The 14813-nt window shown below is 43.4% G+C and overlaps 1 protein-coding gene across 1 annotated transcript in view; it reads right to left on the minus strand.

The window, feature by feature from the left end:
* Nucleotides 1–474: 474 nt before the first annotated feature.
* LOC138671193 (high affinity choline transporter 1-like) overlaps nt 475–14813 on the minus strand; it is a 37873-nt gene continuing 23534 nt past the window's right edge. Inside the window, exons 6-8 of the mRNA XM_069759153.1 lie at nt 12514–12667; nt 11453–11670; nt 475–1808 (exon numbers count right to left, since the gene is read on the minus strand). Coding sequence (XP_069615254.1) covers nt 1290–1808; nt 11453–11670; nt 12514–12667 — 891 coding nt within the window. The 3' untranslated portion in view covers nt 475–1289. The remainder of the gene's footprint in view (nt 1809–11452; nt 11671–12513; nt 12668–14813) is intronic.

Raw genomic sequence — 14813 nt, forward strand, 5'->3', positions numbered from 1 at the left:
ATTTTTGCAAAAGGAGGATCTACAAAATATTAATGTCACTTTTCTGGTGGGGTGCCCATACTTATGCACCTGTCAAATTTAGTTTGAATGCAGATTGCACATTTTCTGTCAGTACAATAAACCTCATTTCAAGGCAGAAACATTACTGAGTCCAACAGTTATTAGATGTATGAAACTGAAATACCTGTTGCAAAAAAAGCAATTTTTTATAAAACATTAAGCTTAAGATTAATAAGGGTGCCCAAACTTTTTCATATAACTGTATGTAGAGCAACATACAACTGCGCACAAGAGGAATTCTATCTGCGAAATTTTCATTTTGGGGGGTACAGAGTGGAAAATCAGGGAAAAACAAAAATGTATTAATTTAGTAAAATAATATTTTTTTCATTAAAATCTTTATAAAAAGACAAAAACAACAACGTATTAACACAGTATAATTTTTTTTTTTGCAAAAACTTTATTGAGGGCAAAAACAAAAATTAATTTATACGTTAGAATATATTTTTTGATAACATAGTAACATAGTTAGTAAGGCCGAAAAAAGACATTTGTCCATCCAGTTCAGCCTATATTCCATCATAATAAATCCCCAGATCTACGTCCTTCTACAGAACCTAATTGTATGATACAATATTGTTCTGCTCCAGGAAGACATCCAGGCCTCTCTTGAACCCCTCGACTGAGTTCGCCATCACCACCTTCTCAGGCAAGCAAATAGTAACATAGTTAGTATGATAAGTAGATAAGGTAAAATATATTTCGTCTTTTAAAGGGTTTGTCCAATACTTTTTTTTATTGATGACCTATCCTTAGAATAAGCCATCAATTTCTGATTAGTGGGAGTGTAACACACGGCACCCCTGCCGATCAGTTGTTACCAGCGCTGGATGACAGTTCTCAGATGTACAGCAGCTCCATCATTTCTATAGTGGCCATGGATGGGTACTGCAGATCCACCCGCTATTCACTTGAAATCAATAAGGGGTGGATATGCAGTACTTAGATGTGGCCATTATAGTTTTGAAAGAACTTCTAGCCACCGCCATCAGGGGAACCGCAGGGTGCCATACCCCCAATGATCCTAAGGATAGGCCATCAATAAAAATGTACTGGCCAGATTCGTTGGTAAAAACTTTTTTACTCACTGTACAGTAAGTTGTTAACATTCGCATGAAACACAGGCCTTAATCAGGAAGCAGATTTTCAAGTATTTAAAATACTATGCAATAAAAATGAATGTTGTTGCAATATTGGGTAGAGTTTATCTCAGACCTTGAATTTCCCACCTATTCATGGCCATTGTTACTTATGTTTTGGAGATGACAACCCACCAGCCCTTCCTTTGCCGGCTGACTCACATGCTCTGCTTCAAACACTTTGCAGATATCCCACCGCTTCGGCAGTAGAGATTTTCTAAATAAGAATTCTGAGATGTACGATACGAGAACCTGTGTGGTTAAAGCCACCAGCATGGTGAAGGTCTTGAATGGGAAGAGTTGGACGTAGACTCCATTGATAAGTGTGCACCAGGGATAGTGGATGGTGGGTGGAATATTTATGGAGTTCACACCTCCCAGTATTCTCATGACGAAGCCCAGGAGGAAACCGGACGCCGAACCATAAGTATTAGTTCTTGGGACAAAGAGTACACAACACAATTGAGGGAAAACCAAAGCATAGACCATCTCTCCGCACATGAACCACAGGTCGTAGATGGAGTTAGAAAAGAAAGCCAATCCAGTTGCTGTACTTCCCAATACAATGGTGGAAATCCTCATGGCCACCATCACTTCCGTCTGTGAAGCCTGTAAATAATGAATACATTAGGAAGGGTAACTTTTTTCAGAAAGTTTGCCAGAAAATACACAGAAGTGAAGAAGTTTCAGAGTAATAATCACCAGTGAGAAGACAATGCCCCTACAGCCATGAAGCCTGTAAAGGGACAGATAAAATTCTTTACTGCCTGTGGCATAGTTTGATGAAAGCTAAATTAAACAGACATTCATATTACTTTAGGTCTATTAAAGGGGCATTTTTAAGTGGTTTGCTGAGTTTCTCAGAGCTATGCAGTCTCCTTACAGTCTCCTTACATTCCTTGTTTCAGGCAGGGCGGGTACCATAATGTTCAATAGCAGAAGTAGACCGTAGATAAGTAGTGCCATTTGTATAAGGAACATTCAGTCCTTCATAAGGGACTAACTTTTTGCCCCTCATATAGGTGTCGAACCTTTGATTTGGACATGAATCTTCAAAGATTTTATCGCCTCATTAGACTCAAGGCCCATTTTTCCACAATACCCAACACTGTGCCTTCCCCCGGACATTAATCCTAAGCTTTTATCCTCCCAACACTTAGGGCTATGTAATAAAAGCCATTTCCGGCCCCCACATTCCTCACATGCTGTTGAAACCTTTATTGGTTTCATACAAGACTCCTTTCAGTCATTGAGGCAAGATATCGACAGGGGTTCTCTATTCTATCCATCCAACCTCACACCAGAGGAAAGGATGGCATTCAAGTCCCTTAAGGAGGAAAAATCTATTGTCATTAAATGGACAGATAAAGGGGGAGCCCTGGTAGTCATGGACAAATCCATGTATCTATCCGAGAATATGCGCCAACTTGAGGACCCATCTGTTTACCTCCCATTACAGAAGGATCCCACTTTTGACATTAGTCACGAAGTGGATGCTATCTTACATAAATACTTCAGTATAGGCGTACTTGACCAGAAAACCTGTGACTTTCTTAGAAATAGAGACTCGGTTGTCCCGGTATTCTACACCATCCCTAAGGTTCACAAAAACGTAAGAAATCCTCCTGGTAGACCGATTGTGGCATCCACCAATTCCCTCTTGTCTCCACTAGCCATTTTCCTAGAAAAAATATTGACACCCCTAGTAAAAGAAACCAGTTCCTTCATTTTGGACACAGGGGCCTTTCTTCCGATCATCCATCACCTACATACCATCCTGGTAGATGCGTTACTTGTGACACTAGATGTGAAAGATTTATATACCTCCATCCCTCACAATGAGGGTATCAACTCCACACTTCACCTCTTAACCACAGAAATGGACAATGATCAGATACATCTATGTATTGACCTTCTACGATTGATACTTACCTCTAACTTCTTTCTCTTTCAGGATACCTTCTTTATACAGGTACGGGGGACCACAATGGGTTCTAGCATAGCACCCCCATATGCTAACGCCTACATGGCGGATTTTGAGGAAAGCATCATCTATAAACATGACTTGTTCCGTAAAAATGCCATAGTATGGAAACACCAATAGATGATGTTTTCTGCTTATGGGGTGGCTCTGTTGAGTCTCTTAATGTTCGTGGATACATTAAATGTTTTGTGGCCAGGCATACAGTTCACCATGGGATATGACCTTGGTCGCATCAACTTCCTAGATATCGTCATTATTAAAAACTTGGCCGGCACTCTCTCCACCCCCCACTCTCTATAGTTCCATAGTCTCCACCCCCCAGCCACGAAACGGGTGATACCGAAATCACAATACCAACGTGTAAGGCGTATTGTATCTGATACTGACACAAGAAATCGTAGGTTAGATGAGATGACCACTAAGTTTAGTGCAAGAGGATACCCACCACGGCTATTGGCTGAGTCACGTGATGCCCCAGTGAAATCACATAAACAAACAGCTAACCGTATACCGTTTGTACACACGTTCCACCCTTTAGCCTACATTATACATAAATCTATACGGAGACACTGGCACCTCCTCACCACGGCTTATCCTGATGTCCAGGAATTCAAACATCCTTTCCTCCTGTGCTTCAAACGAGCACCGAATCTCTGAGACTCATTCGTACAAGCTGACATCAGCCCTAAACTGAACCCACATAAACAACGGTTCTTACAGAACCCAAAAATGGGAACATTTCCATGCCTACATTGCATTCAATGCAACATTGTTCTCAAGGGGGATACGTTTGTACATCCCTCTTCGGGTAAAGAATTCAAAATTCATAATTTTTTCACCTGTGACTCATCATATGTTATCTACCTCATTAAATGTCCTTGTGGCCTCTTATATGTAGGAGAAACATCCCAGCCCATTCATGATAGGATATCTAAACACAAGTCCACAATAAGATGTAAAAACCTCCTCCTCCCTATCCCTCATCATTTCATCTCCTCAGGCCATAACATATCCCACCTAAGATTTCAGGTAATCGAACAAATCCCACCCCTCCGGCGTGGTGGCAACAGGATTCTTCACCTCAAAAAACGAGAGGCATATTGGATTCACACTCTGGACACCATGAGCCCCAAGGGCCTCAATCATGAGTATGAGCCATCAGCTTTCCTTTAAAACCAGGGGGCCCCTGTTATATGCCATATCTCCCTATCCGTGATCTTTAGAATATTAGTCGCTGCATAATTATATTAAGTGTTATAATACTTTATAAGTGATCCATTCATATTGTTTATTTTTGCGATTTATCCCATTCTAAATTACTTTTCTCTCTGCTTTTAGAGTCGATTATACTAATATATGTGGACCCAACTACATAGACACGTATAGACGGAATGCCTATCACCACCTCCTTCCGCATGGATATCTTGATACTACGAGAGGATCCTTTCTCACGTGTCTTGCACTGGCTTCTGCACCTACTCAGCCTAATAATTGTTGATACCCTTTTTTTTTCTCACTCACATCTTTTTCCACGGCTCCTCCGCTCCTCCTCCCTAACCCTAGCTACCGCCTCACCAACACCGGAGCTACCGCCTCACCAACACCGGAGCTCCTGCAACCCTCAACCTACTGTCTCCTTCCCCATAATCCTGTAGAATGTAAGCCCGCAAGGGCAGGGTCCTCGCCCCTCTGTATCAGTCTGTCATTGTTAGTTTGTTTACTGTATGTGATATTTGTAACTTGTATGTAACCCCTTCTCATGTACAGCACCATGGAATCAATGGTGCTATATAAATAAATAATAATAATAATAATAATAATAATAATAATAATACCCTGCCCACTACTCATATAGACACTCCTCTAGCTCAATTCTCAGCTCAACCTCGCGCATTATTTTCCCATTTATCTTTCCCACCCTATCTTAGCGCCTTACAATAACTTCCTTAGTACTAGGAGTTATTTCTAACTCTCTACGTTGTTTTTTACTGCTGGAAGGCACTCACAGCGGTGGGTGGAACTCACATCCATCTTGTTCCGCCTCTGACACGCCCCCTCTCCTCCTATTGGCCGTGCCTCCTCCTAGTACCGCCCCTTTTTCTTTTAAGCAACCCGCGCTGCCACACTACCCTCAGACGAGCGGTGGACTCCGCGTCAGGGAGCACGTTTGCTCCAGGTAAGGTAGCACACAGCTGGCCACCCTATTCCCACAACACAACACAATTCTCTTAATCCCTTTCAGGCACTAATACCATTCACTCTCTCCTATAGCGATCTGCATTGCGCTTGAAGCCCCATACTTGTAAGTTATTCTCCTACTCCCCCAGCAGTGAATAACTTTGATAATATTTAGTGTCCACCATATTAATCCTATTTTCATATAGGCCTTATACAAATGGCACTACTTATCTACGGTCTACTTCTGCTATTGAACATTATGGTATGTCTTTTACCTACTTCCGTTCACTCTCCTCTTATATACTCCACTTCACCGGTATGGGTTTAGGGTTGTACAGGATATTTGGCTCTGCGTCTGCATATTTACTATGTACTATGACTTTGTATTATTCTATTGTATATACCTTAGTTGTTTAATATGTCCACTTTTTGTTTAATATACCCACTTTTGGTTGTACTAAGGGGTGCACACGTGTGGGGCTGCACGCGTCCCAGAAGCAAAGCGTCACGGAGCTAAGCGTCGTGATACAGCAGTTATTCCATGGCAGTTAGTCACGGCAGGAGTTAGGTAACCCACACTCTGCACTCCCTTCTATCCATGTGCTTTATTCCTATCCTCCTATGTTCCCTTGCAATCCACTTACACCGACCAATCCCCCCTCTATCACGACTCATATACATCAGCTCCTCTATACTTCCCTCTCCTATGTACAGCTCCCATGCACTTCTCACTTTCTTGAAAAACCTCACTCCATCTTACCCAAACACACTGCACAAAAAAACTTCATACAATTCCAAAAATTACTTGATCTTTATCTTCCTGCTCCTACTCATTTCAGGGGACATCTCCCCCAACCCCGGTCCCCCATCCCCCAATCTCAACCCCTACCCTACCTCACATTGAAACCTTAATAATCTTACTAATATTATTTGCACTCCTTCATCTCCTTCTTTTAATTGTGCCCTTTGGAATCCACGGTCTGTTTGCAACAAGCTTCCTTTCCTTCACAATTACTTTCTGAAAAATTCTCTGAATCTGTTGGCCCTCACGAAAACCTGGATTCAGGATTCTGACACTGTCTCTCCTGCTGCTATTTCCCATGGTGGCTTACAATTCTCCCATTCCCCGAGACCCACAAACAGACCTGGTGGTGGAGTCGGCATACTCCTGTCCCCACAATGCACTTTCCAGGTCATCCCCCCAGTTCCATCGCTCTCATTCCCTTCTTTTGAAGTCCACACTATCAGGCTCTTCCGTCCCTTCTCCCTCAGAGTAGCGGTCATATACCGGCCGTCAGGCTCACCCACCCACTTCCGGGACCATTTCTCTGCCTGGCTGCCGCACTTCATGTCCTCAGAACTACCAACCCTTATCCTGGGAGACTTCAACATCCCCATAAACAGCCCCACTTCCACATCTGCATCCCAGCTTCTATCACTAACCACTTCTCTAGGCCTCTCACAGCTCTCAACCTCTGAAACACACAAAGATGGTAACACCCCGGACCTGGTTTTTGCCCGGCTCTGCTCAATCTCCTATCTTGATAACTCACCGCTTCCCCTCTCTGACCACAACATTCTCTTCTTCACACTCACAAATCCTTGCTCACCCCAGCACCCTCCTACCTACCATTTTCTAGTGCTTTTTGAAGTGTGTTTTGGGTCATTGTCCTGCTGGAAGACCCATGACCTCTGAGGGAGACCCAGCTTTCTCACACTGGGCCCTACATTATGCTGCAAAATTTGTTGGTAGTCTTCAGACTTCATAATGCCATGCACACGGTCAAGCAGTCCAGTGCCAGAGGCAGCAAAGCAACCCCAAAACATCAGGGAACCTCCAACATGTTTGACTGTAGGGACCGTGTTCTGTTCTTTGAATGCCTCTTTTTTTCTCCTGTAAACTGTATGTTGATGCCTTTGCCCAAAAAGCTCTACTTTTGTCTCATCTGACCAGAGAACATACTTCCAAAACATTTTAGGCTTTTTCAGGTAAGTTTTGGCAAACTCCAGCCTGGCTTTTTTATGTCTCGGGGTAAGAAGTGGGGTCTTCCTGGGTCTCCTACCATACAGTCCCTTTTCATTCAGACGCCGATGGATAGTACGGGTTGACACTGTTGTACCCTCGGACTGCAGGGCAGCTTGAACTTGTTTGGATGTTAGTCGAGGTTCTTTATCCAACATCTGCACAATATTGCGTTGAAATCGCTTGTCAATTTTTCTTTTCCATCCACAACTAGGGAGGTTAGCCACAGTGCCATGGGCTTTACACTTCTTGATGACACTGCGCACGGTAGACACAGGAACATTCAGGTCTTTGGAGATGGACTTGTAGCCTTGAGATTGCTCATGCTTCCTCACAATTTGGTTTCTCAAGTCCTCAGACAGTTCTTTGGTCTTCTTTTTTTTCTCCATGCTCAATGTGGTACACACAAGGACACAGGACAGAGGTTGAGTCAACTTTAATCCATGTCAACTGGCTGCAAGTGTGATTTAGTTATTGCCAACACCTGTTAGGTGCCACAGGTAAGTTACAGGTGCTGATAATTACACAAATTAGAGAAGCATCACATGATTTTTCGAACAGTGCCAATACTTTTGTCCACCCCCTTTTTTATGTTTGGTGTGGAATTATATCCAATTTGGCTTTAGGACAATTCTTTTTGTGTTTTTTCATTTAAGACAAATTAAAGTGCCACTGTCACCCCCTCCAGCCGTTGTAAACTAAAAGAGCCACCTTGTGCAGCAGTAATGCTGCATTCTAACAAGGTGGCTCTTTTAGTTTTGTGTTCAGGTATTACTAAAATAAAGCGCTTTGAAACTTTGCAAAAATACCTGTCTTTGTCCATGGAGGCGGGTCCTCACTCCCCAGCTTGAACGGTACTCTGCCGTCACTCACATCTTCAGGGGCTTTCGGCGCCGCCCCCTCCGCGCTCTTTTCTCTTCTAATCCGGCGCCTGCGCTGTGTAAATCTTTGTGGGGCAGGCGCAGTAAGCTCTGGCGGTCTGATGTCCCAGCCTGGCTTGGAGACTGCGCCTGTGCTGGCAGTGCGGCCACCCACCTCGGTAATCCCTGCCCCGCACTGTGTTATGCATTATGCACAGTGCGGGGCTAGGATTCCTGGGCATGCGCACTGCGTGTGTCAGACTGTCACCCAGGTCCCCCGCCTTACAGCGTCTGTTTATTCAGCTGATCGTGCCTCCTCCTCCTCATAGCAATCGCTGGGACGATCAGCTGAATAGACAGAGGCTGTAAGGCGGGGGACAGTCTGACACATGCAGTGCGCATGCCCAGGAATCCCAGCCTCGCACTGTGCATAATGCATAACACAGTGCGGGGCAGGGATTACCAAGGTGGGTGGCTGCACTGCCAGCACAGGCGCAGTCTCCAAGCCTGGCTGGGACGTCAGACCGCCAGAGCTTACTGCACCTGTCCCGCAAAGATTTACACAGCGCAGGCGCCGGATTTGAAGAGAAAACAGCGCGGAGGGGGCGGCGCCGAAAGCCCCTGAAGATGTGAGTGACGGCAGAGTACCGTTCAAGCTGGGGATTGAGGACCCGCCTCCATGGACAAAGATAGGTATTTTTGCAAAGTTTCAAAGCGCTTTATTTTAGTAATACCTGAACACAAAACTAAAAGAGCCACCTTGTTAGAATGCAGCATTACTGCTGCACAAGGTGGCTCTTTTAGTTTATAACGGCTGAAGGGGGGTGACAGTGGCCCTTTAAATGAAGATAATAGTACCAAAGAATTTGTGTTTGCAATCATTTTCAGGAAGAAACTGAGTATTATCTGACAGAATTGCAGGGGTGTCAATACTTTTGGCCATGACTGTATACTTAAAGAGAACCTGTCACCCCGAAAATCGCGGGTGAGGTAAGCCCACCGGCATCAGGGGCTTATCTACAGCATTCTGTAATGCTGTAGATAAGCCCCCGATGTATCCTAAAAGAGGAGAAAAAGACGTTATATTATACTCACCCAGGGGCGGTCCTGCTGCTGGTCAGGTCGGATGGGTGTCTCCGGTCCGCTGCGGCGCCTCCCATCTTCATTACAAGACATCCTCTTCTGATCTTCAGCCACGGCTCCGGCGTACTTTGCTCTGCCCTGTTGAGGGCAGAGGATAGTACTGCAGTGCGCAGGCGCCGGAAAGGTCAGAGGCCCGGCGCCTGCGCACTGCAGTACTTTGTCTGCCCTCAACAGGGCAGAGCAAAGTATGCCTGCGCCAGAGCCGTGGCTGAAGATCAGAAGAGGACGTCTTGTAATGAAGATGGGAGGCGCCGCAGCGGACCGGAGACGCCCGTTTGACCTGACCAGCAGCGGGACCGCCCCTGGGTGAGTATAATATAACGTCTTTTTCTCCTCTTTTAGGTAACATTGGGGGCTTATCTACAGCATTACAGAATTCTGTAGATAAGCCCCTGATGCCGGTGGGCTTACCTCACCCGCGATTTTCGGGGTGACAGGTTCCCTTTAAGTTGAGTGCTGGGTTTACTATCTTGCATCTACATGGTTTGGGAACCTAACCCTAGTACCTCCCTTTATTTCGTAGTTGTGCTCACGCTGTCTTTTCTATAAGTGAGGGATCAGTGACCTGTCATAAGCCATACAAATGAATATGTAAGCAGAGCATCACATAAAGCCCTGCCTACAGGCCGCTCCAAAACACAAGAATCTCATTAACTGATGACTACAATTAAAGATTAAACAACCACAAGACAGATTTCATCACCAGGTATCATTGTAATCAGTATAATGGCGCCGACCTGACACTGTCTGTAGGTTACTGAGCACAATCCTGCTGACAGGGGCACTTTAGATACCGATATCAGAAATTGATAACTGTGATATGTTGTAAGAGGTGAAAATTGGGCCTCTAGGTTTAGGCTCTGTGACTGGAAGTGCCAGATATTTTCACCTAATATTTTATCATTTTACATCAATTTTGCTGCATATTTGTAACGAAAAAAGTGAAATCTGAAACTAAATCAATCGATAGCAATTGTGCTAAATATCCAGACAATTCTGCCCTTAGCATTATAATTAGAGATGAGTGAATATGTTCGGAAACGATTGCCAAATCCGAGTTTGCCATATTTGTACCCTATTCGTGCCAAATTTATGTTTGATGATTGTTTCCGAACATACAGTTCTGGCAAAAATTAAGAGACAGCTGCAAAATGTTCAGTTTGTCTGACTTTTCTCTTTATATGTATATTTTTGAGTAAAATGTAAATTGTTCTTTTATTTTATAAACTTCTGACAACATGTCTCCGAATTTCCAAGCAATAAATTTTGTATTTCTTTTCTGAAAAGGAGAAATGGTCAAAATTAAAAAAAAAAAACACAGTGCTTTCAGACCTCAAATAATGCAAAGAAAACAAGTTCATAATCCTTGAGAAACAACAATACTAATGTTTTAACTCAGGAAGAGTTCAGAAATCAATATTTTGTGGAATAACCATGATTTTTAATCACAGCTTTCATGCGTCTTGGCAGCTTTCCACCAGTCACACTGCTTCTGGTGCAAAAATTGAATCAGTTCTTCTTTGTTTGATGGCTTGTGACGATCAATCATCCTCTTGATTACATTCCAGAGGTTTTCAATGGGGTTCAGGTCTGGAGATTGGGCTGGTCATGACAGGGTTTTGATGTGGTGGTCTCTTAATTTTTGCCAGAGCTGTATTTGCTCGTTTCTACTCTTATTGACTCCATTGGCATTTGGCTATGTTCAGCGAATATAGCAAACACAATATTCGCCAGCATTCGTATTCCAAATCGAATACTGAAAAATTCGCTCAAATTACAATACTGTACGTCACTGCAAGATGGTTCTCCTCACATGATGATACTTGCCCAATAATACTGAGCCCTGCCCTCACTTACACACTGTAAACAAATGGTCACTGCCCCTACAGAGTCAGCCCACTCCCCTTTTACTGCTATAGCCATATTCAGTATCTTATTGGCTGCAGAGTATTCTATTTCCACCGACTTTCAAGCAGGATGCGTAGAAGGGTACAATGAGACTTTGTTTTTAAATTTGTGCGCTGGTGACAATAAGAACATGGAGGAAATGCTGCTGAAAAATTACCATTTTACGGAGAATCCTTTTATAGATATTGTATCCGAACATGGAGCTAGATGACAAGAGAGCAGAGTCCGCCGATGACATGACAGCTGCTGCCACTGCTCCTAAACCGGCCACGGACACATAGAGAGGACACAGGTTTTGCAGGACAATCGGTAGGATCATACTAGCTTCTCCTCTAACATATGGTGAGGGCAATCCATAGCTTGTCTGGTTCCAATCTATGCAAAAGAAAAAAAAAGTTAACTGGTTAATTGCATCCTATGTTTGGCCAATCATCCACCCATGTTAAAAGGCCCTCAAGCCTCTTGGGTGACCACCACTGCAGCTGATGCTGCCGGCTAGTGAGTTTGCAAGATTTATAACAGCAGCTTGTCAGGATCTGAGAGGGAAGGGTAAGGGAGGTGAACAGGTAATTTTTTAGCTATTGTGAAGGCCAGCGTAGGGCTAAAGAATGATGTTGTCATCATTGTCCCCAGCTTCTCCCCTCTGTCAATCCCTTCACTGGCTCCCCATTGCCCAGAGACTCCAGTACAAAACCCTAACCATGACATACAAAGCCCTCCACAACCTGTCTCCTCCATACATCTGTGACCTCGTCTCCCGGTACTTACCTACACGCAACCTCCGATCCTCACAAGATGTCCTTCTCTACTCCCCTCTTATCTCCTTTTCCCACAATCGTATACAAGATTTCTCTTGCGTATCATCCCTACTCTGGAACCCTCTACCCTGACATATCAGACTCTCACCTACCATCGAAACCTTCAAAAAGAACCTGAAGACCCACCTCTTCCGGCAAGCCTATAACCTGCAGTAACCACCGATCGACCAAACCGCTGCATGACCAGCTCTACCCTCACCTACTGTATCCTCACCCATCCCTTGTAGGTTGTGAGCCCTCGCGGGCAGGGTCCTCTCTCCTCCTGTACCAGTTATGACTTGTATTGTTTAAGATTATTGTACTTGTTTTTATTATGTATATCCCTCCTTACATGTAAAGCGCCATGGAATAAATGGCGCTATAACAATAAATAATAATAATAAATAATAATAATATTTACCGGTAGAAGCCGCTACAGCTCCAATTAATACAGACGGGATTGCCAGCACCACACATCCCACGGCACTAAGAGCAGACATTACTTTTGCTTGGTTTGTTGTAGAAGCGGATAAGACTCTCTGAAAATATATCTGCCATGCAATACTGCCAAGGCTCTAAAAAAAAAGAAAAAGTGCACATGAATATATCCACCGCTATTGAGATTTGGCTAATTTACCTTAAATGGGGTTGTCCATTACTGGGATAATCCCTTCTCACTCTGAATGTTTGACCCCGTTAATATAAACACATCTATACTAACCTCTGGTGCCGTCACCATTCCAGCAGTGTTGACACTCGTGTTCCTGTGGCTTATGTGCAATTGTTATGTCAAGTGAGCCCTGCGCTCAGTCAGCGCTGGCGCCAGTGTCTCAGCCCGCCTTCAGATATACAAGTAATCAAGAGAAAGTGAAAGCTGTGGCTACTCCCTACTTCTCTTTAACAGTTTAATGAATTAAAGGGAACCTGACAGCAGGTTTTTATAACCCAAACTAATAGCATCTAAGCAAAGTTACTGTAAAGAAAAATAAATTCATAACTTAGATTTTCCGTTTTGTTTTTAGAAGTCCTTTGCGCAACCTCACAATTTTGACGCTAATGAAGCTAGCACTGCCCTAACAGTTCTCGCGCCTCTCTCCTCCTTTCTCCACTCGCTGCCGGCCTCAGGTCAATAACTCTTGTCTCAGTGACTTTGCCTTTGCAAGAAGGATACACATAGTACCCATGCATTTTGTGTGGATGGGGGGACAGCTGGGAAAAGAGTCATCAGTGGAGCAAAAAAATTGGCCAACGAGAACATCTTTGCAACGTGGAGTCAAGAACATAGCTGCAGAAAGTTTACTTGATGCCACTAAAGTTCTCCCGCCACTGCTCCACATTAACCTTGGACTGATGAAGCCGGTTGTGAAATCTCTACCTACAGAAGGAGAGGTTTTTAAGCACGGGTGTAGCAAGTTTCAGGAACTGTCCGAAGCAAAACTTAAGGAAGGCATTTTTGTGGGTTCAGATATTTGGAAACTCCTGAAGGACGACGTGTTTGATGCAAAAATGAAAGCTGTTGAGAAAAGGGCTTGGGAATCTTTTAAGGAAGTCTTGAAGAAATTTCTAGGTTACAAAGATCCAAAATTTAAATCCGTCGTGGAGAACATGATGAAACGTTTCAAAGGCTTAGTTTGTCTGGTGAATTTGAAGTTTTTTACATTTCCATTTGAACTACGTTCTTGAAAACATTGGTGATGTTAGAGAAGAGCAAGGAAAAAGATTTCATCAGGATATCAAAGAGGTGGAATGAAGATACCAAGGTACAGGGAACGTGAACTGCGGGATGCTTCACAGAGAAGATCCACAGGCCTTATATAAGAGAAAAAGTTGCAAGAGAAGCTTCAAAAAGAAAAGGAAAAAGGCGCAATAATAATTTCCAATAAAGTTGCAGAAGGATTGTTCAATACATTTTTATACGGTACATAATATTGTGTCCATTATTGGCTACCATAAAGATTTTTATTGTTCATCTAGCTTGTACATTATTTCACGTGCGTTTCATGCAAAATCCTTTATGTGATGGTTAAAAATAGAAGTGTTTTTTTTAAAATCAGGACATAAGTAAACATCATAAGAATCGGTAAAACTGGATTTGAAACAATTTTCATAAACCCAAATGCATACCTGTGTAATTGCTCATCAATATCCAAAACCAGAGGCAATGAGGGCATATAAAACAGTGGCAAATAATATTACATAACTAAGCAATAAATATCAGCACCTCCCGCTCCATCACAGCAGGAGCTCAGTGGTACTAGTGAACGAGCTCCCGCTGTGACAGCCAGGAATGATTCCAGCACCACCCCACCCTCTTTAACCCACTAAATGCTGTGATCAAGAGCAAATGCAACATTTAGTAGGCAGGCAGAGAGAGGGGCAGCCTTCAGATCAGCGTCATAGCAGGGGAGCGATCGTTGCCATGGTGACCCAAGTGTCATCATGATGACCCCTGGGTCACCAAGCTCCAGAAAGCTTCTTAGAACATGCTCAAAGCATGGTCTAAGAAGCTTCTGTATAGATTTAATACATTGCAATGTAAAATTTGGGGCTAAAACTAAATTTTTGTGATAAAAATGTAGTTATACTTTCTTTACTGCCCAATGGTATAAAATTCTATAACATGGCTCTCCTTTCCTTCAGAACTTTTCACTGTGCCTGAAAAACGTAATTATTTTTTCTTCACCGCCCAATAGCACACGTGGTGTCAACATGTTCCCTGCA

Source organism: Ranitomeya imitator, chromosome 3 (assembly GCF_032444005.1).
Source record: "Ranitomeya imitator isolate aRanImi1 chromosome 3, aRanImi1.pri, whole genome shotgun sequence".
NCBI classification, from domain to species: domain Eukaryota; kingdom Metazoa; phylum Chordata; class Amphibia; order Anura; family Dendrobatidae; genus Ranitomeya; species Ranitomeya imitator.